Genomic DNA, 27,650 nt, shown 5'->3' on the forward strand with positions numbered 1-27,650 from the left:
GGAAATTTCCGCAGCATGTGCACAGCACATGCGGATTATCACTGGGGACCATGGGGCACGTATTACCAAGCATTTTTCAAGCGTTTGTATTGTAACATGGCTCTTTCCATCCTCAGCGACACAAACACCTACACCAGCTTAAGGTCTGATCCTACTAATGCATTTAAATCTGAGTTACCCGAATGTCTGTGTCAAGGATTCCACACGATCCCGTTTACTCTTAGAGACCACCCACTGTGATCTCTGGAGTGAACAGTTCACTGCTGCCCCCTATTGTCCGGACAATTGCACGATTGGCCGACAATCAATATAGGCGGCTGCAGGCTATTCTCACTATATAGGTATCGGCAAGCTAGCAGTGAGCGTACGGCGTACACACCACCTTCCAACGCATGGAATATAAGTATGCACCCTTGTACGATCACTGTCACTTCACAATAACCCAAGAAAGATTATTCTTTGCCACCACCAATCTGTTTTTCCGGCCGATTGGACGCCTTATAGGTAGCGTGTGGCTTTGGAGGAGGAACGAGTACAGAGCAAAAGAAACAGAACTATTAAATTTTATATTTAAAGAAGTTTTCCACTACTTTCACATTCATGCCCTATCCATGATGCCCTGCACCCAGCACCCCTGCCGATCAGCTGTTATCGGTGACGGCGGCTGTAAGTGCTTGGTGCTTGCCTGCGGTGCTTGGCCGTGCATCTGTAGTGGCCACCACGTGGTACTGCAGATCCACCTCCCATTGAATTGAATAGGAGGCAGATGTGCAGTAACAAGCGCCGGCCACTACAGCTTGACGGCCAAGCACCGCAGGTAAGCACTTCCTGCCGTCGGCCGCCGGCACCGATCACAGCTGATTGGCAGGGGTGACGGGTGCGGGACCCCGGCTGATCATACATTGATGCCTTATTCTAAGGATAGGGCATCAATGTGAAAGTAGTGGACAACCCCTTTAATCCAAAAGGAAACAATGTTTATGAAAAAAAACTACAAAAGATTTTACAAAGGGGGACAAAACCATACAGCATATACAGTTACACAAAATAAAAGGGATTAATAGAAGAACTTATTATACCAATCACAGAGACGATTCAGTTTAGCCGAAGGAGAGCACTTCAATTGATTTGGCCGTTTCAGTGAATGTGACCCCTGCTTGCATGAAAATATGTATCTCCCAGCATGAGCATAGATCAATATTTGGCTTGATCTTTTATGCCGAAGTGGACCCTGCCCACACACTCCCCTGTGATAACTTCACGTGGGCTGGTCGCCGCCCTTCATGGTTTTATTAAATCTCTAATTTTTGTGATATCTCCTCGCTCGATGATCGCAGAAGTTAGCAAATGATGCCATATTTTTTATTGCGATTTTACCTTTCCTTAGAGATCAAACATGATGCTGTCGGTTATCTCTGCACTGCTGCATTACAGCTCACCGGCAGGGCTCATAGATATGGAAAAATATGCATACTGTTCCTTATTTAGCCCCGCCACTAAAAAAATATATGTCCTATCACAATTGGAAATATAGAAATGCCGCTATTCCATATTTCATTTGGGTGCCTCAGAGTCTGGAGATCGAACTTGTGCAGCTGGGACTGTCCCGGCTATTGTAAGGAGTATGATAGATTCCCTTTGAAGCCTTAACAAGATGTTTACTATCTCTTTCAGGTGTCATACTTGTTATTTCTGATCAAGTGCACAACTCATTCATGTCTCCTTTACCAGGAGCTCCATTTCGTGTGGTAATTAGCCTGGATAATTAAGTTTGTCACTTATTTTGTACACTACTATTTTGCATAGAAGCAGCTTTTTAGATCGCTAGCTCTTCTTACTCCAAATGGGATAGGGGAGGGGGGACGGCTGATGAGTTTGGAGGGAGAGATTTGAGAGATTTTTAATATTTCCTGACAGTCTGGATATAGCAGACTTGGTATTTTGAACCCTAAATTATGAAAATGGTTGATTCCTGAATACCCCATTATTCCTATTTTCCACGGGCTCCCTAAGGTTTACAAAGGGGTTTTCCTCCCTTCGCTCAGCCCAATAATTTCTGGTATTGGATCCCTGAACGTGAACCTTGGTGAGTGGGTGGATGGTCATCTCCAACTACTCATTATTAGAACTCCAGTTTTTTTGAAGGACACTTCTACTATCCTTAAGGTTTTTGATCATTTCAAATGCCATCCTAACTATTCTTTTGCTACATGTGATATGGTCAACTGATACTCATCCATACCTCACAATACAGCTATGGTGGCTGTTGCATACCATTTGGAGTAGTATAGTGCCTATTCGCCAGCCCTCAAACATTTTATTTTATTATCATTGGATTATCTGTTAAAACATAATTTTTTCATGTTTGATACTAAATTTTATCTACAGACATTGGGGGCACCGATGGGTCCCAAGTTCTCCCCATCTTTAGCAATACTTTTTATGGCCTGGTGGGAAGAAATTTACATTTTTTTTCTATTAATAATCCATTCTCTACTCAGTTGGTTTGGTTTTCCAGATATGTGGATGATGTACTCCTTGCCTGGTAGGGAGACACATCCACATATTCTGAGTTTGTTTCTTACATCAATTCAAACAATTGTAACATCCGTTTTCCTTCTAGCCAGCTCTCCATCCATGTCTCATTTTTGGATATTGAATTGCATGGTAACACAATCACCGGTAGGGTTGATACTTCTTTACACCGTAAAGACACTGCCGGTAACACCATTCTGTTGGCATCCAGTTCTCAACCCAGGTACACGACCAATGCAATCCCCAGAGGAGAATATACCAGGGCCAGGAGAATCTGCTCCAATGATGACACTTTTACCAATGAAGGAAAAATCCTAACTGACAGGTTATTAGATAGAGGCGATGATAAATCTAACATCCGTCATACAGGTGAGGAACACTCCACGCAGGGATTTATTGTACGGCACCGATAATAATTTGAAACTGTCCTCTCCTCAGAATATTGTATTTTCCACTCCGAACAGTAGACAGTTTAACACTATAAAGAATATTATTCTGAAATACTTGCAAATGTATGTAACCAGGGCAAATGTCTCAGTACTATTTTGGAAGGGGGGTGTCAGGTAGTTGATAAGAGAGGACAAACACTTGGGAATATGTTGTCCCCCAGTATGCTGCGTAATACCAGAACACCTTCTACATGGCTCTCGGCTTCCGGTTGTGCATTAAATCGATGCAGCGTATGTGGCTTTACTGACAATAGAGAACAGGAATTCCCCTCTATGTGCATTTCATCTCATTTATCCTATCCAATCAAATCCTTTATAAATTGTGAGTCCAGCCACGTGGTATACGGTATATTCTGCAGTAGCCGTCACCTTCAGTATATTGGCTATACCACACGCAAACTGAAGAAGAGGATCGCCGAACACATCAACAATATCACCAACAACGACTCGGGGTATTCTGGTGCGGCCAAACATTTTACCTTAATACATAAAGGGGTCTCCTCGTGTTCATCATTTTTCGGACTCGAAAAGGTCAATCTTGTGGCCTGTGGTGGCAGCTGGAAAAAGCAGCCGGCCCTGAGGGAGGCGTATTGGATCTTGACTTTAAACACAAAGTACCACCATGGCGTGAACTTCAAAAATGATTGGTTTTTCATCTATGAACATTCTCCCCGTTTTTCGGCTTGGCGATGTATATTTAACTTCAATTTTACATCAAAATACTGTGTTTCCTTATTCAGGAATGTGGACATTTAATCTATATAATGTCTAATGATCAGCTGTGATTCACTATATGTATCTCCCAGTCGCACCCTGTGCACACGTTCAGTTTTCTTCTGTAAATGATGTATCGGCTTCCTGTGAATCACTATCTGATTCACCATTCACACTTGTTTTTTCTCCTAATAATTATCTGGCAATGCGTTTAGTAAGAGACGATAAAACTCCCTTATGGACTTTGTATATATTTCCATCAGTGTCTATCGCAGTAGTGTAGACGGCCGGTCCATTGGATCATTGGCTTTTGTTGTTTTACAATGGTTCACATTCATTCCACTCACCCGCAGACAAGTTGCAGCATTCAGTTTCATTGTCAGCCATGTCTGCTGCATTGGTAGCAATGGTTCGTCAGTCAGGACTCCTGGGACCAGTTGTTCCTCAGAGGTTCCAGTATGGTGCCGGCAGATCCGTTCATCCAGGCCGCCGGTATAGATTACTATAATCATTTTACTTACTGGTGGTGACGTTGTGGTATCTGAGTTGCATCGCTGGCCATGCTCGCCGTGTCTGCATTAGTGGACGTTGTTCTGGGACTGCTGGGACGTGTTGTCCTTTAGTGCTTCCATCGCAGAGTCGGTGTATTTGGATGTAGTATCATGTGCCCCTATAAACCGCACTTTATTCCTCGTTGGCTTCCAGTTAGTTACCCTGATCTATACCGCTGATGTCAATACAATGCAGTGTTTTCTTCTAAGATTGCTGGTTCTTCTAGTTCATTCTTTGAGTGTAACATGGCGTTTGGCACTTGTGTTGCAGTGTTGGCCGTGTCTGCTGTGTTCGTATTTGTAGACGTCTTTCCGGGATTGCTGGGACATGTTGTTCTTCGGTGTCTCCGGCGGGATATCGGTGGTTTCGTGTGTGGTGGTATGTGCCTCTTTGAGCCGCGCTGCTTCTCTTGGTAGTTGTCAGTTAGTCAGCTAGGATCCATACTTCTGGTGTTAATACAATCTACCCTTTTTCTTTCCCAAGATCTCTGGTTTCTTTAGTCCATTGTTGAGTGTGGCAGGGTGTCTGTTTTTCTTTGGTATCCAGTTGTGTGGTTTTTGGGCTGGTGTTAGATGGTGCTGTGTTTCCCTGCGGTAGTCTTTTTGTTTTTATTTAATATATCTGTCATTCATGTCAGCTTATAACGCCATGTACTCACATTATGTGTATGCAAACACCTGATGCTTTACCTCAGTATTGGTTAATTATTTCATTATCCAGTCAATGGACATTGTTCTTTAAGGTATATAGCAGCATTTATGTGTTACCTCTGACATCCTATGACTGCACCTGAAATGCATCAGGATTTCCTGAGGTTTCTGAATTTATTTCCATGATTTAACTTTTTTCTTCAAATAAAATGTTTTCCCTTTTATGTGTCCTGGTTGGATGTGCCATTTTTAGGCTGCGTTCACACACTGCGTATTTCCCTGCGTTTTTTTACGCTGCGTATTTTCCTGCTTTTTTTACCTGCGTTTTTTTACGCAGGTAAAAAAAGCATCTCCATTCGCACACTGCGTAAAAAAGCGCAGCAAAAAACGCAGTGTGAAATGAACGGTGACATGTGTACTGTCTGTGTGTACTGTGTGTGTCTGTGTCTGTGTGTCCGGTGTGTCTATGTGTCGTGTGTGTGTGTGTCCCTAGCAGTGTATGTACAGACTATGGATACTCACCTACCCGATGGATGAGAGACGCGTCTGCTCCGTCCCAAGCTTGCAGCATCTGCCGTGAAGCGATCAGTTGACTGTCACGTGACCGGCTTGTAATCAGCTGACCGGAAGCCAGTTACAAGCCAGTTAGCTAACAGCTGATCGGCTCACCTCAATGAGCCAGGATCTAAATCCCATTGAACACCTGTGGAGAGATCTTAAAATTGCTGTTTGGAGAAAAATATTACAATTTGAGAGTCCTCAGTGGTTGATACCATCTTTTCACTTAGCCATTAAAAGGTAATAAATTTGAAGCTTTCGAGACTACTCAAGTTGGTTCATCAGGCATAGTATAACACAAAATCTGAAGAGTCACATATTTATACACAAGAGGGCACAGGAATAATGCAATAGATATGACAAGTGACATGAAGCAGAACTATCAGTATGGGAGAGGGAGAAGCAGTTGTGGCCGTAAATATTGGAAAAGTTCAAAGATCAGGAGTATGAAAGTTTTATTGTCCTGTGATTGAGGTCTGGTCCATGATTGTGATGCCCTCAAATGGTCTGAGGAGCACATTCCTTAGTTGATGTAAAGACATAAATCCATGAGACACATTCATTCCTGCTCTGAGTGTGTCAAAGATTGTCATAACTTTGTCTCTCTGAGATTTGAAGTTACCTTTTAATACAAGTAATTTCATGTCCATGATGCTGTGATCAAGGATGCAAAAATGTTTGGCCACAAGTAGATCGATTCTTTTTTTCTTTTATAGTATGGCGATGAGAATTCATCCTTGTTCTAAGTTTTTCACCTGTCTCCCCTACATACAGACCCCCAGTTGGACATTTGGTACATATAATTAAGTACACTACATTGGATGTGATGCATCTGAAAGTACCTGGGATCTTGTAATTCTGATGTGAGTTGGGAATCTTTATCTTGTCCGTGGTCTTTATAAACGGACAGGTTTACATTTACAGTTGGTGAGGATGAATTGTATAAGTTTCACCACAAAGGTGAAACTATTCTCCTGGTCAGTTTGCTTTCCCTCCCAGTACCTTTTCATTCTAACAATGTTAGGTTTCTGGGAGATTATACTTGTTCCTTTTATTTTTGGTTCTCCTTAGCTTGCCTTCTTTGCCCTATATGAATGTGTTTTTGTTTCTCATTCAGGGTTTTCGTATTTTACTTCATACTTTCCTTTCCCCTGGTTGACAGTGTGTTGCAACCTCCCCTCTGGTTCCTCCGGAGGTACGAGAAACTCCTCAATGGCCTATTAGGGAGTTACCGTATTTTTCGGACCGTAAGATGCACTTTTTCCCCCCAAAAGTTTTTGGGGAATAGGGGTTGCGTCTTATGGTCCGAATCTAGTCAAATTATAGATATTATGGTGCTTACTGTGGTGGTGTGGGGCGGAGGCAGCAGCAGTGGTGATTGAGTGTGGTCGTACTGCAGGTAGCGAGTGGCAGGGCAGGGAGAGGTATCACACACCACAAAATCAGTGGCGCCGCCATTAATGCACTTACGCTGCGTTACACAGGAGACAGTGGGCGGTCCCAGGCCAGATCACATGCTGCAGTGACGATACAAAAGAGGCAGGGCCGGGGGGACTGCATGCTGTGCTGTTATGTGTTGTCTCGGCCCTGCCTCTTTTGTATCGTCACTGCAGCATGTGATCTGTCCCGGGCCCGCCCACTAACTTCTGTCTAACACTGCCATAGTGAATTCATAACAGCGCCGTTGATCCCTGATGATCCTCTCCCTGCAGTGCGACCCCGCTCCCTCCAAACAAGAAACAGTGAGGCAAGCATTAAAGCACATACAGCAAAACACTACCACTGTGATGAACTATAACTCCTAGCATGCCATAGAAGCTGCAGGACATGCTGGGAGTTATAGTTCTCAGGGAAATCACATGAAATAAATGTAGGGTGAACTATAACTCCCAGCATAATACAACAAAATAACAATGACCAATAGGACTTTGAATGTAATAAGGGGCATACCACTAAACATTATATGAACCAGAGAGACCATAGGTATTTTCAAAACCCCAAAGTAACATAATCAAAACACCATATGTTAGACTAAAAAAGATCAATGCTTTATTTATATATTTTTTTTAAAAAAGATAACACATAGGTATAAATAACATGTGTGAAAGGACATAACATGGGCATGTGAGGCAGCAGGGGGTAGATAGAGACACAGCTGGTATCCAATTCACATTGGACCTATAATAGGTCACATAGTCCAACCCATACAATCCATTAGTCACAGACAATGTGTGCAGAAAAAATTATAGAAAAAGTTATAATGACATACATCAAGTGACCTGTAACAAGTCACAGTATAAACAACCATCAGAAGTTTTTTCAGCAACACATAAAAAGTACAAGCATCACATGGAAAGGGTTAAGTAAGACATACTTAGTGAAAGTAAACAGATAATCAGCAGTGTCAGGGGAGGCCCCGATACGTGTTTCCGTACTTCCTCAGGGGGCGTGGTGGGATGTGTGTGGATACAGAGCCTCCAGACAAGAGCTGCTTGCACCTAAGCCGCCTTGCGGGGTCCACCGGTCAACCCGTGGTGAGGTTCATATCTACATTTAATAATCAGTGGCACGCCATCGGGGACATCATTGATAGACACTGGCGGATCCTAAAAACTGACCCAAGTCTCCGGGAGTTTTTGCCGGATCGTCCTCTTATGACAGCAAGGAGGGGCAGGAGTCTCAAGGATACTCTGGTGCATAGTCACTATGTACGCCAGAGTGTCCTGCCTTTCAAAGTTGGCAACCCTAAATGGGGCTGCTATCCCTGTGGCTCTCGCCTCTCCGGCAGAAACATGGTTAGGACTAAAACATTTTCTAATGTAGATGGCACGAGAGTTTTTGACATCAGGCAATATATCTCTTGTAGCAGCGTGGGCGTCATTGATCATGCCACCTGTGGATGTGGGCTCATCTACGTGGGGCTCACGTCTAGGGAATTGAGGAGACGCGTGAGGGAGCACGTTTTGGATATTTTGGGGGCTGGGGAGGTGGAGGATGTATCATCACTTCGGACCCAGCCAAGACATTTTAAGCAATATCATCATTGCGACCCTAAGAGTCTGCAGATCTGTGGCATTGATCAGGTCCATTTGGGCCTAAGAGGTGGTGATGTAAAGAAGGCATTGGTCAAATTAGAATGCCTCTGGATCTATAGACTGGGAACTATGTCACCAGCAGGCCTAAATGAACGATTGAGTTTTTCCCCCTTCCTCTTGCCATTGGTGGTTGTTTGCCCCCTCCGTGTCTCCTCTTCCTTGGACGTGAGCACCCTCGGGGTAAGATCCATGCTCTCTTCGCTACTTTATTATCTATGGGTTTTACCTATGGTATACGGTATATTCTGCTGTAGCCATCAGCTTCAGTATATTGGCTATACCACACGTGAACTGAAGAAGAGGATCGCTGAACACAACAAGATCACCAACAACAACTCGGGGTATTCTGGTGCGGCCAAACATTTTACCATAATACATAAAGGTGACTCCTCGTGTTTATCATTTTTCGGACTCGGAAAGGTCAATTTGGTTAAAGCAGCCGGCCCTGAGGGAAGCGTATTGGATCTTGACTTTAAACACAAAGTACCACCATGGCGTGAACTTCAAAAATGATTTGTTTTCATCTATGAACATTTTCCTTGTTTTTCGGCTTGGCGATGTATATTTAATTTCAATTTTACATCAAAATAATGTGTTTCCTCATTCAGGAATGTGGACATTTAATCTATATAATGTCTAATGATCAGTTGTGATTCACTATATATATTCCCCAGTCGCACCCTGTGCACACGTTCAGTTTTCTTTTGTAAATGATGTATCTGCTTCCTGTGAATCACTATCTGATTCACCATTCACACTTGTATTTTCTCCTAATAATTATCTGGCAATGCGTTTAGTAAGAGACGATAAAACTCCTTTATGGAATTTGTATATATTTCCATCTGTGTCTATCGCAGTAGTGTAGACGGCCGGTCCATTGGATCGTTGGCTTTTGTTGTTTTACAATTGTTCGCATTCATTCCACTCACCTGCGGCCAGGTTGCAGCATTCAGTTGCATTGTCAGCCATGTCTGCTGCATTGGTAGCAATGGTTCGTCAGTCAGGACTCCTGGGACCAGTTGTTCCTCAGAGGTTCCAGTATGGTGCCAGCAGATCTGTTCATCCAGGCCGCCGGTATAGATTGCTATAATCATTTTACTTACTTGTGGTGACGTTGTGGTATGAGTTGCATCGCTGGCCATGCTCGCCGTGTCCGCATTGGTGGACATTTTTCTGGGACATGTTGTCATTTAGTGTTTCCTTAGCAGAGTCGGTGTATTTGGATGTAGCATCATGTGCCCCTATAAACCGCACTTTATTCCTCGTTGGCTTCCAGTTAGTTACCCTGATCTATACCGCTGATGTCAATACAATGCAGTGTTTTCTTCTAAGATTGCTGGTTCTTCTAGTTCATTCTTTGCGTGTAACATGGCGTTTGGCACTGGTGTTGCAGTGTTGGCCGTGTCTGCTGTGCTCGTATTTGTAGACGGCTTTCCGGGATTGCTGGGACGTGTTGGTCCGTGGTGTCTCCGGCGGGATATCGGTGGTTTCGTGTGAGGTGCTATGTGCCTCTTTGAGCCGCGCTGCTTCTCTTGGTAGTTGTGAGTTAGTCAGCTAGGATCCATACTTCTGGTGTTAATACAATCTACCCTTTTTCTTTCCCAAGATCGCTGGTTTCTTTAGTCCATTGTTGAGTGTGGCAGGGTGTTTGCTTTTCTTTGGTATCCAGTTGTGTGGTTTTTGGGATGGTGTTACATGGTGCTGTGTTTCCCTGCGGTAGTCTTTTTGTTTTTATTCAATATATCTATGTCACTCATGTCAGCTTATAACACCATGTACTCACATTATGTGTATGCGAACACCTGATACCTCAGTATTGGTTAATTAATTCATTATCCAGTCAATGGACATTGTTCCTTAAGATATATAGCAGCATTTATGTGTTACCTCTGACATCCTATGACTAAGGGTGCGTTCTGCACCTGAAACGCATCAGGATTTCCTGAGGTTTCTGAATTTATTTCCATGATTTAACTTTTTTCTTCAAATAAAATTTTTTCCCTTTTATGTGTCCTGGTTGGATGTGCCATTTTTACTTTTTTTTTCTCCATTCATGGTCTGTGATCACCGATGGGTGCGGAGCCCACAGGATTTCTCCAGCTGAAGTCATTCCTTCTCTCAACATGGTAAGCCTCCACCTTCCCTATCCATTGTCTTTTCTCTCAATCTATCATGCCGAGTCTAATGGTCAAACGGAAAGAATGAACCAGGAAATAGAGCAGTATTAGGGACGTTTTGTCTCCTCCAATCAGGAAGACCGGGTGGAGTTTCTGCCCCTTACCGAGTGTGCTCTAAATAAACATTCCTCTAAGGCTATCTATCGGGACTTTGCCTTTTTTTTTAGCTGCGGTAGTTTTCATCCGGTGTTTGGGAATATTTCAAGATTACAGTCCTCCATGCCAGAGGAGGAGAGATTTTGTTCCCTATTAATTAAAGGTTGTCCATTACTGTTAACATTGCCACTATGGATTTATATAGTGGCAACAAGTCTTTTTGTAAATAAATTGCTTGTTCTTTATTGCCTGTGGGCGGCGCTATCACCAGGCATCACGTGACCCTGGCTGCAGCCGGCTCCGACATCCGCTGATGTCACGTCAAGTTCCGGCTGCAGTCGGGCGTGAGCAAGTGACACACTGCCCCTTGATTGATGGGCTGTGGACGGGATTTCACCGCATGTCACAGCCCAGCATCCACCGCGTGTTTTACCAACGAAAGCAGAGAGGGAAAAGCCGCGGCACCAGAACTACCACACCTATGTGGGGCAATTATTCTGCATGGAGGACTTTGTGGGGCCCATTAAACTGTATGGAAAGCTATGTGGGGCCCCTTTATACTGTATGGAAAGCTATGTGGGGCCTATTATACTGTATGGAGGACTATGTGGGGCCCATTATACTGTATGGAGGACTATGTAGGGCCCATTATACTGTAAACTGGTGGTCCGACGACTTTGTCTACATTTTTCATTTTGGCCCTCTGCGTGTTTTGAGTTTTATATCCCTGATGTAGAGAGTCAATCTGGGTAAATGTGCATGGAAATGGCAATAATGGAAAGCTGCTAATTGGAGTTTGCCACAAGCCCCCTAATACAGCTGAACACATAGAGGATGATATGCTGCAACAAATTAAAAAGGCAACAAAAACAAGTCATGGTCAAAAGTGTTGGCTCCCTTGAAATTGTCCCAGAAATGAAGTAATTCTCCCAGAAAATTATTGGAATTACACATTTTGTTATACTTGTTTATTTCCTTTGTGTGTATTGGAACAACACAAGAAAACAGAGAAAAAGGCAACTTGAACATAATTTCACACAAAACCACATAAAATAGGCTGGACACAATTGTTGGTTCATTGCCAAACTTGTGGGTAAACAACTTAGTTTCAAGCATGTGAAGCTTCTTCAAATGCAACTGTGGCAAGTAAGAGGTATGGGCAATATGAAGATGACACCTAAAACCAGATAAAAAAGGGAGAAGTTGATTCAATCTTTGCATTGTGTGCATATGTGCGCCACACTAAGCATGGAGAAAACAGAAAAAGAAGAGAACTGTCTGAGGAATTAAGAACCAAAATTGTTGAAAAACATCAACAATTTCAAGGTCCATCTTCAGAGATCCAGATGTTCTTTTGTCCATGGTGCGCAACATAATACATTTACAACCTATATAGTCAAATATGGTGGAGGTTCAAAGATGTTTTGGGATTGGTTTGCGGCCTCTGGCAATAGGTGCCTTGACTGTGTGCAGGGCATCATGAAATCTGAAGATTAGCAAAGGATTTGAGGTCACAATGTAGTGCCTAGTGTCAGAAAGCTGGGTTTGCGTCCTAGGTCATCAGTCTTCCAGCATGACAATGACCCCAAACATACTTCAAGAAGCACCCAGAAATGGATGGAAACAAAGCGCTGGAGAGTTCTGACCCTCAATGAGCCAGGATCTAAATCCCATTGAACACCTGTGCAGAGATCTTAAAATTGCTGTTTGGAGAAAAATATTACAATTTGAGAGTCATCAGTGGTTGATACCATCTTCAGTTAGCCATTAAAAGGTAATAAATTTGAAGCTTTCGAGACTACTCAAGTCGGTTAATCAGGCATAGTATAACACAAAATCTGAAGAGTCACATATTTATACACAAGAGGGCACAGGAATAATGCAATAGATAAGACAAGTGACATGAAGCAGAACTATCAGTATGGGAGAGGGAGAAGCAGTTGTGGCCGTAAATATTGGAAAAGTTCAAAGATCAGGAGTATGAAAGTTTTATTGTCCTGTGATTGAGGTCTGGCACATGATTGTGATGCCCTCAAACGGTCTGAGGAGCACATTCCTTAGTTGATGTAAAGACATAAATCCATGAGACACATTCATTCCTGCTCTGAGTGTGTCAAAGGTTGTCATAACTTTGTCTCTCTGAGATTTGAAGTTACCTTTTAATACAAGTAATTTCATGTCCATGAATGTTAGGCCACAAGTAGGTCTATTCTTTTTTCTTTTATTGTGTGGCGATGAGAATTCATCAGTGTTCTAAGTTTTTGCCTTGTCTCCCCTACATACCAACCCCAGTTGGACATTTGGTACATATAATGAAGTACACTACATTAGTTGTGATGCAGCTGAAAGTACCTGGGATCTTGTGGTCCTGATGTGAGTTGGGAATCTTTATCTTATCCGTGGTCATTATAAATGGACGGGTTTTACAGTTACAGTTGGTGAGGATGAATGCTGTAAGTTTCACCACAAAGGTGAAACTATCCTCCCGGTCAGTTTGCTTTCCTTCCCAGTACCTTTTCATTCTAACAATGTTAGGTTTCTGGGAGATTATACTCGTTCCTTTTATTTTTGGTTCTCCTTAGCTTGCCTTCTTTGCCCTATATGAATGTGTTTTTGTTTCTCATTCAGAGTTTTCATATTTTACTTCATACTTTCCTTTCCCCTGGTTGACAGTGTGTTGCGGCCTCCCCTCTGGTTCCTCAGGAGGTACGAGAAACTCAACGGCCTATTAGGGAGTTAGGTCCGTGGTGGCATTTTTAGTTGTACAGCTAGTGCCTTTTTAAGTCGGTACAGAGACTAGTTGGGTGTAGTTGTGGCACTCTCCCCTATGTGGGTTCTCCGGTGGCTATCAAGATACGCTTTCTGGTTAAAACATTTCCCACATTTTGAACATGAAAAAGGCTTCTCCCCTGTGTGAGTTCTCTGATGTTTGATAAGAGTTGATTTCACTGTAAAACATTTCCCACATTCTGAACATGAAAAAGGCTTCTCTCCTGTGTGAGTTCTCTGATGTGCGATAAGAGTTGATTTCTCTGTAAAACATTTCCCACATTCTGAACATGAAAAAGGCTTCTCGCCTGTGTGAGTTCTCTGATGTGCGATAAGAGCTGATTTCTTTGTAAAAGATTTCCTACATTCTGAACAGGAAAATGGCTTCTCCCCTGTGTGAGTTCTCTGATGTATATTAAGTTGTGATTTCTGAACAAAACATTTCCCACAATCTGAACATGAAAATGGCTTCTCCCCTGTGTGGGTTCTCTGATGTGTATTAAGTTGTGATTGCTGTACAAAACATTTCCCACAAACTGAACATGAAAAAGGCTTCTCCCCTGTGTGGGTTCTCTGGTGCTTAACAAAATCTGGTTTCTGGTTAAAACATTTTCCACATTCTGAACATGAAAAAGGCTTCTCCCCTGTGTGAATTCTCTGGTGCCTAACAAGATCTGATTTCTGATTAAAACATCTCCCACACTTGGAACAAGAAAATCTAGTCTCTGCTGTGTGAATTTTTTGATGTTTAAGAAAAGACTTTTTGCGGGGAAAACTATTTGTATATTCTGAACGTGAAAATGGCTTCTTTGCTTTAGAAGCAGTTCGTTTTTTAATGCTTATTTTGTGACTATGATTTTCTTTAGCAGTCGGTAATGAATCAGAAGACAGGATCTGTTTCATAGGATCAGATGACAGATCTTTGCTGTGAAGGGATGATGGTATATCTGCAGTAATTGCATTCACTTCAATTGTATCCTGTGAGATCTCAAAATTATCTGATTTAAAAATTGAAGATGTCAGCTGTTCCTCTGATCTCCTGGTACAGTCATCTGCCAAGAAGAAAACCAATTATTTTTTAAGAAAAAATCCTTGAATTTTATATTTTTTAACATTTGTACTTATACTATACTGTCTGTAAAAAAGGCAAGTGTTATGCACACGCCCGGGCTTAGCGGCGTGTGCGTGTGATTGGTAGTGATTCCACTGGACCGTGCCGTAGAGTGAATGCCTGGAGGGGCGTGACTAGGTATTCACCCGATCCGACCAGGGTCGCACGACGGCATACGACGCCAGTGCACCAAGGAGGAACCGAGCAGAGGGACCAGGTGCTACTCCAGGTCAGACCCCGGACACGGCTGTTGACCCACACAGGGGAATACAGGAACAGGCTGGTAGGCTGGCACACAGACTGGAGGGTATAGGCAGGCACGACTGGTATGCAGGCAGGCGGGTATGCAGGCAGGGGGGTAAAGGCAAGCACAGCTAGAGTGCAGACAGGGAGGCACTAGCAGGTAGGAACACAGACGGGATAGGACCCAGTACACACCGGGAATCAGGAACAATACAGGCAGAGGGTTACAGGCAAGCACAGCTAGAGTGCAGACAAGGCTGAGCAGGGAGGACAGGGCTCTGTTCACACGGAACAGACAGGAAGGGAAAGACAGAGCCAGATACTCACACAGTACTTGCAGAGACAACAAGCAGGAGTTAGGTACGAGTTCAGACTCTGCAGAAAAAGGAAGGGAACGGACATAGAGGCAAAACAGGTAAAGGACAGGAGAGAGTTCAGACTGGAACTGAGTGTACGAAGGAGACCGACACTGCAGAGGGATACAGGAGCGGGTCTGGGAATACGGCCCCCAGAGAGGCGGAACGAACAGGCAAGGAGCGTGTTCAGACAGGACAGACCAGACGCAGGAGCGGGTCAAGGAAATCGGCCACTAGAAGGCGAGAGGAACAGGCTAGGAGCGTGTTCAGACAGGTCAGACAAGATACAGGAACGGGTCTAGGTAATCGGCCCCTAGAAGGCAGGAGGAACAGGCTAGGAGCGTGTTCAGACAGGACAGACAAGAGAACACAGAAAGGACTAAGTTCAGACACGGGAACTAATACCGAAAAGCAGGAGACATACAGGACTCAGTTCAGACACGGGAGCTGATACCGCAAAGCAGGAGACATACAGGACTCAGTTCAGACACGGGAGCTGATACCGCAAAGCAGAAGACATACAGGACTCAGTTCAGACAGGCCTGGAAATACAGCCTCCAGGAAAGGCAGACAAGGAAACAAAGAACGGGACCTGGCACCTTCAGAGTGCAAGCACACACTGAAGGAAACACTATGCTCAGGCAGGGATAGAAGGGAGCTGCTGAGCTATATACCAAGTGACAGACAGCAATAGGCTGAGGACGCACAAGGGGTGTGACCCACAGCAGGTACAAAAGGCAGGAAGTGATCGGGCGCCGCCCTTAAGCAGCAGAAACAGACACAAACAGACAGCATGGAGGGAAGCCAGAGAGACATTCTGGACAGGAGATCAAGTGCGCCCTCTTGCACAGTGGGAGATGGACCACCATGCAAGGACGCCGCCAGGTATGTTACAGTACCTCCCCCCTTACGCCCCCTCTTCTTCAGGCCTGCCAGAATCTTCCGCAGGGAATTCGAGGGCCAGTCGTTCACTGGGTTGGAGGGGGACAGAGACTTAAGGGTAATCTCTGCTTCGAGGTACATCTTGTCAAGCTCACAGGAAGAAATAGACGGGTTATCAGGTACATAATGAGGAAAAGTCACTGTCTCTTTGTTATCTGGTGGTATCCCGGAGGATTCAGGAAACAACTGGAGGTCCTCCGCCGGGTCAGAAGAGTGCAGAGGCTCAGAGAAAACAACTGCTTCAGAGTACACTAGGTCGGACTCACTGGAGGAAGCAGGCGAGGTATCGGGTACCGAGTATAGGAAAGTCTCTGTCCATTCACCACCAGGTGGCACCCCGAAGGGTTCTGGAGACAGCTGGCGGTCCTCCGCCTGGTCAGAGGGGTGTAGAGACTCACGGGTAACCTCTGCTTCAGAGTACACTAGGTCGGACTCACTGGAGGAAGCAGGCGAGGTATCGGGTACCGAGTATAGGAAAGTCTCTGTCCATTCACCACCAGGTGGCACCCCGAAGGGTTCTGGAGACAGCTGGCGGTCCTCCGCCTGGTCAGAGGGGTGTAGAGACTCACGGGTAACCTCTGCTTCAGAGTACACTAGGTCGGACTCACTGGACGAAGCAAGCGAGGTATCAGATCCAGGATATAGGAAAGTCTCTGTCCATTCACCACCAGGTGGCACCCCGAAGGATTCTGAACACAACTGGAGGTCCTCCGCCTGGTCGGAGGGGTGTAGAGACTCAGGAGTAACCTCTGCTTCGGAGTACACTAAGTTGGACTCACTGGACGAAGCGAGCGAGGTATCAGGTACAGAGTATAGGAGAGTCTCTGTCCTTTCGCTACCAGGTAGCACCCCGAAGGGTTCAGGAGACAACTGGAGATCCTCCGCCTGGTCGGAGGGGTGTAGAGACTCGGAGGTAACTACCACTTTGGGGTACCCATTGTCAGGCTCACAGGACGAAGCGGACAAAGTATTGAGTACCGGGTGTAGAGAAGTCTCTCTCCATTTGTCATCGAGTGGTATCCCGGAGGGTTCAGGAGGCAACAGGGGATCCTCCGCCAGGTAGTAGAGGTGCACAGACTCTGAGGTAACCACAGCTTTGGAGCATCCTTGGACATGCACACCGGTTAAAGAGAAAGAAGCATCTGATGCCGGGTGCAGGAAGTTCTCCTGTGTGGAGTCTGGATGGGCAGAAGTCTCTTCGGCCAGGAGAACTGGTGCACTACCCACGCACATTACCCATTGGGGTTTCTCCGGGATACAGGGAGATGAAGCTTCAGTAGGGACTTCAAGGTTGGGGTCAGGAGGTCTCAGGGAGGACAGACCCTGGCGTGACGGCTTGCCTCTAAGTCTAGCACGTCTGGACTGCCTCTTGAGGTTGAGAGAAGTATTCCGGAAAGCGTAGTCACCCTGTGAGGATTCTGGGTGGGCAGTAGTCTCATTGGGCTGGAGGACTATTGCGCTACCCACACACATTACCCGTCGGGGCTGCTCCGGGATATTGGGAAGTGAAGCTTCAGCAGGGGCTTCAGAGTTAGGGTCCACGAAGACCATACGAAAGGCCACCAGGAAGGCCTGCAGGTCAAGGATGACAGGATCCCATGCTTCCCATAGGGGGGTGACCCATTTCAAGGCATCACCCGCTAGGTAGTCAATCATAAAGGCCACTTTAGCCCAATCGGAAGGAAAATAGAGAGGGTAGGCCTTAAAGTGTAGCATGCATTGCTCCACAAATGCACGACACTGTCTTGGATCCCCATAGTAACGTGGCGGATCCGCAGGAACGAGGGCTGATAGATCCATCTGGACGGGTGCGTAATTCGCCTGGAACTCAGCTAAAGGGGGAAAAAAAATTATTTATTTTATTTTAATGCATGTATTCGCTGGAAAAACTTCTCAAAGAGCGAAGGCCGTGGGGCTCAACGGGAACCATGGCCTGAGCATGCTGTTATGCACACGCCCGGGCTAAGCGGCGTGTGCGTGTGATTGGTAGTGATTCCACTGGACCGTGCCGGAGAGTGAATGCCTGGAGGGGCGTGACTAGGTATTCACCCGATCCGACCAGGGTCGCACGACGGCATACGACGCCAGTGCACCAAGGAGGAACCGAGCAGAGGGACCAGGTGCTACTCCAGGTCAGACCCCGGACACGGCTGTTGACCCACACAGGGGAATACAGGAACAGGCTGGTAGGCTGGCACACAGACTGGAGGGTATAGGCAGGCACGACTGGTATGCAGGCAGGCGGGTATGCAGGCAGGGGGGTAAAGGCAAGCACAGCTAGAGTGCAGACAGGGAGGCACTAGCAGGTAGGAACACAGATGGGATAGGACCCAGTACACACCGGGAATCAGGAACAATACAGGCAGAGGGTTACAGGCAAGCACAGCTAGAGTGCAGACAAGGCTGAGCAGGGAGGACAGGGCTCTGTTCACACGGAACAGACAGGAAGGGAAAGACAGAGCCAGATACTCACACAGTACTTGCAGAGACAACAAGCAGGAGTTAGGTACGAGTTCAGACTCTGCAGAAAAAGGAAGGGAACGGACATAGAGGCAAAACAGGTAAAGGACAGGAGAGAGTTCAGACTGGAACTGAGTGTACGGAGGAGACCGACACTGCAGAGGGATACAGGAGCGGGTCTGGGAATACGGCCCCCAGAGAGGCGGAACGAACAGGCAAGGAGCGTGTTCAGACAGGACAGACCAGACGCAGGAGCGGGTCAAGGAAATCGGCCACTAGAAGGCGAGAGGAACAGGCTAGGAGCGTGTTCAGACAGGTCAGACAAGATACAGGAACGGGTCTAGGTAATCGGCCCCTAGAAGGCAGGAGGAACAGGCTAGGAGCGTGTTCAGACAGGACAGACAAGAGAACACAGAAAGGACTAAGTTCAGACACGGGAACTAATACCGAAAAGCAGGAGACATACAGGACTCAGTTCAGACACGGGAGCTGATACCGCAAAGCAGGAGACATACAGGACTCAGTTCAGACACGGGAGCTGATACCGCAAAGCAGAAGACATACAGGACTCAGTTCAGACAGGCCTGGAAATACAGCCTCCAGGAAAGGCAGACAAGGAAACAAAGAACGGGACCTGGCACCTTCAGAGTGCAAGCACACACTGAAGGAAACACTATGCTCAGGCAGGGATAGAAGGGAGCTGCTGAGCTATATACCAAGTGACAGACAGCAATAGGCTGAGGACGCACAAGGGGTGTGACCCACAGCAGGTACAAAAGGCAGGAAGTGATCGGGCGCCGCCCTTAAGCAGCAGAAACAGACACAAACAGACAGCATGGAGGGAAGCCAGAGAGACATTCTGGACAGGAGATCAAGTGCGCCCTCTTGCACAGTGGGAGATGGACCACCATGCAAGGACGCCGCCAGGTATGTTACAGCAAGTTATATAAAAAAAAATTGAATTATTCACCAGGACAATGACAGTTCACAGTCTAATAGAAAACCTCATAGGATGAACCAATAAAGCATAGTGTTCAACTGTTTGTTCATTCTGCCTCCCAAATATGGAATAAAAAGCCACCAAACAATATTATGTAGGGGAAAATAATACCAATAAAAACTTCTACTCATCTCACAAAAAACAAGTCCCCACTCAGGTCCATCATCTGTTAATGGAAAACCAGAGGTTTCCACATTATTAGTGGCTCAAAGGCTCTTGAAAAGCAACATGGCTTCCATAAACCAATCCAGCAATATCCGCTCTCCCAAAGTCAGATCGCCCCCTCGTTCAGAGCCTTGCAGTGTGCCCAAACCACATTTAGCCTCCATGTATTTGGCATTACTATAATGAGAAGAACCCACTTAATTTACGGTGTGTGTCTCCTGGAGCACAATCTGGGCACAATGTGTTGGGTAATAAAATGGTATATTTGCAATTTTCACTCTCCAACATCCACTGTATGCTAATTTCTGGAAAGTGCCTGTGGAGTCAAAATAGTCACTACTCCTATAGATTATTTCACTGAGGGTTATAATTTCCAAAATGGAGTCACTTTATTGGGATTTCTACTGCTCTGGTTTTCTGACATTTTGTGATATTAGGGCTTCTGCAAAAGGCGTTTCCCATCTCGTCTGGGACGTCTACTTCTCCTCCTGCTTCGACTTGTGTGACGTCTGCTTTTGTCACGAGGCGCAGCCTTATTCATGCTGAAGGCGGCACTGGTGATGGAGGAGACGTCAGAACCAGAAGCTCTGCGAGACACAGGCTCTGCGCAGCCACTAAGATTAGGGTTTGCTGGGACCAATAGTACCATCCAGTCTGGCAGTATGGGTGTGTGTGCTGTCCAGCTGGAGTAATTTGCTCCCTATTTCAGCTAATTGGAGAGCACCGCACCCTACTAAAGCTGGAAGCATATTGCCGGAAGCTGCCAGATACAGCCTTGTTCTCCTCTGGTTCAGTCCTCTGTACTCAGCTCCCGGCTTGTGTATTTGTTTCTGTTTTGACCTCGGCCCGTTTACGGACTACTCGTGTCTTCTGATTTTGTATTTTCTCTATCCTCTTGGTTCTGACCCGGCTACCTGACTATTCTTCTTCCCATCTCACTCCACAGAACAGCAGATAATACCATGGCCCAAGCCTAGGGGTCTCTGTGTAAGTCCAGATCCATGTAGAGGGGTTAAACCAGTGTTTCCCAAACCCCATCCTCACGTCCCCCCACAGGTCATGTTTTCAGGATCTCCTTGGTATTGCACAGGTGAGAGAATTCCTGATGCCTTGATGATACTTCAATCACCTGTGTAATACTAAGGAGATCCTGAAAACATGACCTGTGGGGGGCCGTGAGGATGGGGTTTGGGAAACAGTGGGTTAAACGGTGATGAGCAAAGTAATTTGTGAAATCTGTAAATGGGGTAGATAGTGCCAAGCCTATTCGTGGTGGCCATTTTTTGATCTTCCAGGTAACCATGACCAGTGTCCCCAATACATTGTATCTGCACACTATTCCAGCAAAATCTGCATTCCTAATAGCTAAATGGCGCTCCTTCCCTTCTTAACCTGCCATGTGCCCAGATAATAGTGTACAACTGTATATAGGGGATTGTCAGATTCAAGAGAAGTTGGAAAATAATTTGTAAGGTCCATTTGTTTCCTATTATCCTTTGTGAAGAATTCCAAAGTTATCACCACAAAAAGTGACACACGTCAGATTTAAAAAATGGGGCCTGATAAGAACACAAAACTGGCTGCGGGAAGGGGTTAAATCAGAGGATTACTGAAGTCAAAAACTGTGACTATAGACAATAACACATCTACTGAAATTATCAAACTCAACAGTCTCCATCAGTAAGTAATGAGTAACTAGTGGTGAAACCTCTCTGGGGTAATTAGAGTATGGGGCTCGGTGGCTCTTGGCAATCTAAACCAGGGCTGGAGCCATGCCAACACACCTCCTGCAGGCGTGAATAAATGTATATTACAGCCATCAGCCACGCACAGCTTAGAGATATATCATGGCACAGGTGTAATGTTTTCTGTATAGTTTATCACAATCCTGTTTGAAGTTAGTTGGTTTGAAAAGAAATTGAAAAGTATAAAAGGAAACTCTGTTGTTATTGTACAGAAATTCACACTTGGCCCTCACTGCACATTTAATGTTGTCGATCATAAAAGTGAAGTTTGGCCAGAAAGACTGGACCTGGTCTTGTAGGGACCATATGAGCACATTCAGCAGCACAGAAGGGAGAGAAGGTAGATTCATCCAATAAGATATCAGGGTTCTAGGAAGCCAACAGCATCATTACCCTCCGCTTTCTCTTACAGGCCCATCATAGTATTTTTATTCAAGTGATTTTCTCACTTGTCAGCACATTCTGCGTACGCTGTCATTTGGCTTTGTAGTTTACAGATCTGAGCAGGTAACGGTCAGCGTCTACTAATCCCAGGGGGTAGGTGGATCCTCCAGGTTGTAAATTCTATAGAAAAGGGCTTTCACAATTTCCCAAAGTAAATTGAACATTTTCGGATGGAGGAGAATGTTATGCTCCAGCGGCAAAATGGTGATCACACGATTGTGATACGGCCGGACTATACCACTGATAAAGCAGCCACAGCCGGTGACTGAGAAGAATCTGTGACTTCTCTGCATTTAGTGGTCACTACTCACCTGGGTAGTCATATGTAGGAATCTCCTCTTTACACCGCTCATCACCCCTCACATATGTCTCTGTAGTATTAATATGGGTCAGATCTTCACCCTGAAACAAATATTGTAAAAGTCACAAACAGATGAGAAGTCACATCTATGATCAGCTCTAATCCTGCCATCTCCACCGTTCTCATTACACAAGTATAAAACATATAATACTGGTGGATAAAACAAGGCTGAATACAAGACCTTCACAGCCGTCTACACATCATAGGGGAGATCTCATGACACCTTCTCTCCATCTACCTGATGATCCTGAGGAACATTGGGGTCTTCTTGTTTACAGTCCTGTAGAAGAAGACGACGGGGACATCTCTCTGGTGTTGTCCTCTTACTGGATAGATCTGGAGGAAACACATACAGGGACTGAATTCATTCTTTACATACAGATAATTATAGGCCGTGTGTATTTAGTCCTGTCTATTACCTGGAGATGTGAGGGGCTGGGGAACCTCCATCATGACATCCTAGTACAGACCTTTGTGTCCTTCTAAATACTCCCACTCTTCCATGGAGAAATAGACAGTGACATCCTGACACCTTATAGGAACCTGACACATACAATGATACAGTCATCCCTCGATCCCTTCATAGCATTACTGTATAAAGTCCCAGCATTCCCAGCAGTGTCACCTCTCCAGTCAGCAGCTCAATCATCTTGTAGGTGAGTTCTAGGATCTTCTGGTCATTGATGTTCTCGTGTATCAGGGGATGAGGTGGAGGCCCTGTGATTGGGCTCAGGGTTCTTCCCCATCCCTCAGACACATGGACCTGACAGCGCTCACTAGAGGTCTTCTTCACTACTCGGTAATCCTGGTTATGGAGAGACACATTAATAAATCTCACTCCAGACATTTCCAGAGTCCTCACCTCTCCAGTTCTGTCCATCTGTTATTCCCATAGATAAGAATGATGTAATGTGACGTCATCAGAATCTCTCACCTCTCCAGTAAGCCGGAAGAGGATCTCTAGGGTGAGGTGTAATAACCTCTCAGCCATCTTGTCTCTGTCCATAACTATCTTTGATGGGTAAATCAGGAAAATTCTCTTATATAGAAGATCTTCACTGCGAGGATCCAATATTGTAGAGAGCTGAATGAGAAGAAGATGAGCCGATGTAACATTATAAAAATCCTGTGTAATAATACAATTACTGGAGATAATAAGGGGAAACATATGAGGAGATTTATTATTTTACAGTGTTTAGTTTTTGTCTTTACATCTACTAATAAAACCTATATATTTTAGGCCACAGATAACAAGCAATTTCTTCCTCGGAGTCTGCAGCTGAATACGTTTCTCATAGACTCACTGTCAGGGAAATATTGAGAAAATATTAACAATTTCTCCCAAACCCCTCTTCCCTCTCACCCCTCCCTTATCCACCATTTGGACCAACTGTTTCCATGCAATTTAACACACACACAGCAGAAGTCACTTGTAGACAAATGAAGCACAAAAGGTGCTACTGACCCACTTAACATACAAATGCATCTCCTCTTAGCACAGACCTGGGATAGATTGACACCTTCCAGCAGGGGCAGAGATTGAAGGAAAACTCATTTAGGCTTCAAAGGGGTTTAACACAAACTCCAGGATGTCCGGAGCTGATACGAAATAAGAAATATTGGAAGTTCCATAACTCCGCTAATAATGGGACCCATATTTTTAGTGGCAAGGTCAGCCAAGGAACAATATGCTTATTTTTTCGTAGTTGTGAGCCACTCCGAGGTGCAAAAGTAACAAAATAACAGACTGCAACTATGTCATATGTGGTCTCTAAAGGAAGGTAAATTCATAACTGAAAAAATGGTATTACTTCCGGGCTTCTGCGATCAACCAACAATAAGTTATCGCAAAAGCCAGATATCCTAATAAAAATATGGAGGCTGGAGACCAGCCCACGTAATGTCATCCTAGAAGCTGTGTGGGCATGTCTCCCCTTAAGCATAAAATAATCCACGGAGGATGGATGAGTATTCATTGCCAGGGGGGTATGGAGACGATAATAAACAGATCTTGTTCGATAACAGTCAAATCAATAAGTGGGGCGCCCCCCTCCGGCTAAACGGAATTGTCTCTGCGATATGTTTATTAAGCAAGTCTTCTTTAATCCTGTTTATATTGTGTACCTGTATATTCTGTACTGTATTGTCCCCTTTGTAAAATCCTAGTATATTTTTCATAACACTGCCTTCATTTTGGATTAAATATAAAATGTAATAGTCCTGTTTCTCTTGCTCTGTAATCGTTCCCTCCCCCGAAGCCATAAACGCTACCAGAACGCAGGTGTCAAACCAGGCCTGTATTATATTTCAAATCTGGACGGTGGTGGCAGCGAATAATAATAATTGGGTTATGGTGAAGCTGACAGTGACCGTACGGGGGCGTATACACATATCCCGACAGAGTGACGGCAATGGTGAGAGATTGTGTGATCTTCCCGGTGTCGTCTCTTTGTGAGTTCCTGACACTCACCTTCCATAAAGCTAATTCTCGTCTCATTTTCCGACACTGGAATTGGCATTCGCAATAGTGCAGGAGATATTCATTACAAGTGACATGAGAAACAACTACTTCATGATGAGGCAACATCTTCTACTACGGCTCTAAAACCATATTTGGCCAGAGTCCGTCACTGACTACATCTCCACCGGCCGTCTATATGAATGTTTCCTGTCTTCCCCAGACTGTAATCTTTTAGCAAGTCAGATCTCATGTCTGATTCACACACATAAGTTTGAGGCTTTTAAAAAAGCTGTTTTGCTTGCACAAACACCGCGGACAGAAATTATTTGATACCAAAGGCTCCATGTACAGTGTATTATGGGGTTTACTTCTGGCCTTAGGCTTTCCTATATTACAAGAAAAAACCCAGAAAAAAAACAGATATTAAAATGTTTCAAAAGAAAATTGCCACCAACAATGCTTGTAAAAAAAAAAAACATGCAAAAAGCAGAAGACACATTGCCACTTTTAAACATTCGTTTTTGTTCTCATACAAATTCTTTTGGGCACCAGAACATAAATGTACACTGCAAGGCTGGCACAATTGCAGCTGCAATAAAATCCCTGGCAGTTTAACCACTTGCTCCTGCAAAAAGCAAACATGGCATCTAAGAAGGTTTAACAGAGTTCGACTGATTGCCCCTCCTCCCCCAAGTGCTCAATAGGATGGGGCTGCCTAGTTCCTACAATACTAATGTCTAATAATGGTGTCTGGTCCTGCAATGTACGAAAGTCTATTAGGACGGGCCAAAGGCAGCATTCAATAAATTACCTTTTAATGCCCCCAGACACATTAGACTAAAGCTGCATGATAGCACTGATTTCGAGGGGTTTGGTCAACTATATAATGTATTTGGGGGCCTTCCGACAGATGATGTCAGGGCAGAGAAGGATCTATGATCCTGAATTTCAGAGGCTAATCCGTTTGTTCTTCCTGTAGATAATCCTCCACTAGAGGAGTCTGGAGGTGACTCTCTCATACAGACCACAGGAAAGCTGGAATATTTGTGTGTATGGAGGTGTCTGGAGAGATAGCTGTCTGCCAAATGACCGATCAGCCAACACTTATCTCATGTGTATGGGGACGTCACTATTGCACAGGCAGTGATAATACACCGCACTACAGTAGTACAGTGCATCACCGGAGCGATCAGAGGCTTCTGTGTTGTACGATCGCACTAAGGAGAGTTGTTTAAAAACGTTTATAAAAAAAAGGTTTAAAAAGTTTTAAAGTGAAAATATCACAGTTTTAGCAAAAATAAATATTCATCACTATAGGGAAAATGGAGAGGGAGGTCAGCTCACTGTTTATTCAATGCACCTTGTCTGAAGATCACCGCATGGAGCCGCCCTGGTCAGGGACATTTCAAGGTTCAAGTAGAGAAAGGAGGAGAGAAGGATTCTCCAGCATGGTCTATATTGTTAAAACCTCACATTTATTGTGAATTCATAAAAACTGTTGTGATGGCATACCACCAAGTGCCGACCAAACCAATGCTTATTCCTGATTTACAACATGCGAGTCTCTGTGATACTTTTATATCCTTCCCTTTCCTGGGTGTCCATTGATTACTGAGCTCTTCTCAGACAATTTAACCCTGTATTGTATGGAAGTAAAAGAGAATACACAAATACAACTCATGCATGAGACATTCAATAAAATAACTGGAAATCAAAAACAAATACAATTAATTGCACTGTAATATTAATCCTGTCTGATGTTCATTCCCTGTGGGCTCTAGTGTGTAATCTAAATATCCAATATGACTTTCTATTTAAGATTTTTCTTTTCATATCTCCACCTCTTAATGGTTTATAAGCCTTTTCTATTCCTAATATCTGAAGGATCTGATATCCCCTTTATGTTTTTGTGAAAAGCATCTCGAAACCACAGACACGTTTAATGCTGTGGGATTGATTGCGTCAGATAAATGTCTTCTAATACATGTTTATAGCAGATCTGACGTCCATCCCACATATTGCGGATAACTCTCTATACACTCTATTAAACAGATGACCCCTATAGTGTCACAATTGATGAAATTGTGTATTGCAAATTGCTGTCCCGTTAGGTTTTCTTCAAATGTGTCGGTTTTATTAACATAGTCGCATGCTTTACAGGGTGTATGTCCACATTTATATATATATATATATATACACTAGCCATTGAGCCCGTTCTATGCCTGGGTGGCGAGCATTTTTATTGGTATATGGTCTCCCATGCTGGTATGGTGCTGCCCCCCATCCTGGTATTTCTGCTGCCCCCATCCTGGTATTTGTGCTACCCTCATCCCTATCCTGGTATGCATGGCACCCCTCACCCCCAATCCTGGTGCATGGCACCCCTCACCCCCAATCCTGGTGCATGGCACCCCTCACCCCCAATCTGGCTATGCATGGCACCCCTCACTCCCAATCCGGGTATGCATGGGACTCCTCACCCCCAATCCTGGTGCATGGCACCCCTCACCTCCAATCTGGCTATGCATGGCACCCCTCACTCCCAATCCGGGTATACATGGCACCCCTCACCCCCAATCCTGGTATGCATGGCACCCCCTCACCCCCAATCCTGGTATGCATGGCACCCCTCATCCCAATCCTGGTATGCATAGCACCCCTCATTCCAAATCTGGTATACATGGCACCCCTCATCCCAATCCTGGTATGTATGGCACCCAATCTCTCATCCTGGTATGCATGGCTTCCTCATCCCCAAACCTGGTAT

General features: G+C 44.8%; 1 protein-coding gene across 1 annotated transcript; it reads right to left on the reverse strand.

Annotated features, from left to right (window-relative positions):
* Positions 1–11,946: 11,946 nt before the first annotated feature.
* On the reverse strand, positions 11,947–23,186 carry LOC141192352 (uncharacterized). The gene is made up of 5 exons (XM_073661869.1): positions 23,048–23,186; positions 22,842–22,965; positions 22,661–22,758; positions 22,373–22,463; positions 11,947–14,647 (listed from the first exon to the last, which is right to left on the reverse strand). Exons 2-5 carry the CDS (start codon positions 22,873–22,875, stop codon positions 13,623–13,625), a joined length of 1,248 nt encoding a protein of 415 aa, XP_073517970.1. The 5' UTR covers positions 22,876–22,965; positions 23,048–23,186; the 3' UTR covers positions 11,947–13,622.
* Between the last annotated feature and the right edge of the window lie 4,464 nt (positions 23,187–27,650).

The sequence above is a fragment of the Phyllobates terribilis genome, unplaced genomic scaffold, assembly GCF_046119375.1.
Source record: "Phyllobates terribilis strain yellow unplaced genomic scaffold, ASM4611937v1 Scaffold_60__1_contigs__length_8166268, whole genome shotgun sequence".
Taxonomy (NCBI): Eukaryota; Metazoa; Chordata; class Amphibia; order Anura; family Dendrobatidae; genus Phyllobates; species Phyllobates terribilis.

Coding starts and splice junctions, on each gene's coding strand:
- LOC141192352 (XM_073661869.1), bottom strand. CDS start 22,875: ATGATGGAGGTTCCCCAGCCCCTCACATCTCCAG. Junction 22,759..22,841: donor CCAGCCCCTCACATCTCCAG/GTAATAGACAGG, acceptor TGTTTCCTCCAG/ATCTATCCAGTAAGAGGACA. Junction 22,464..22,660: donor ATGTTCCTCAGGATCATCAG/GTAGATGGAGAG, acceptor TATTTGTTTCAG/GGTGAAGATCTGACCCATAT.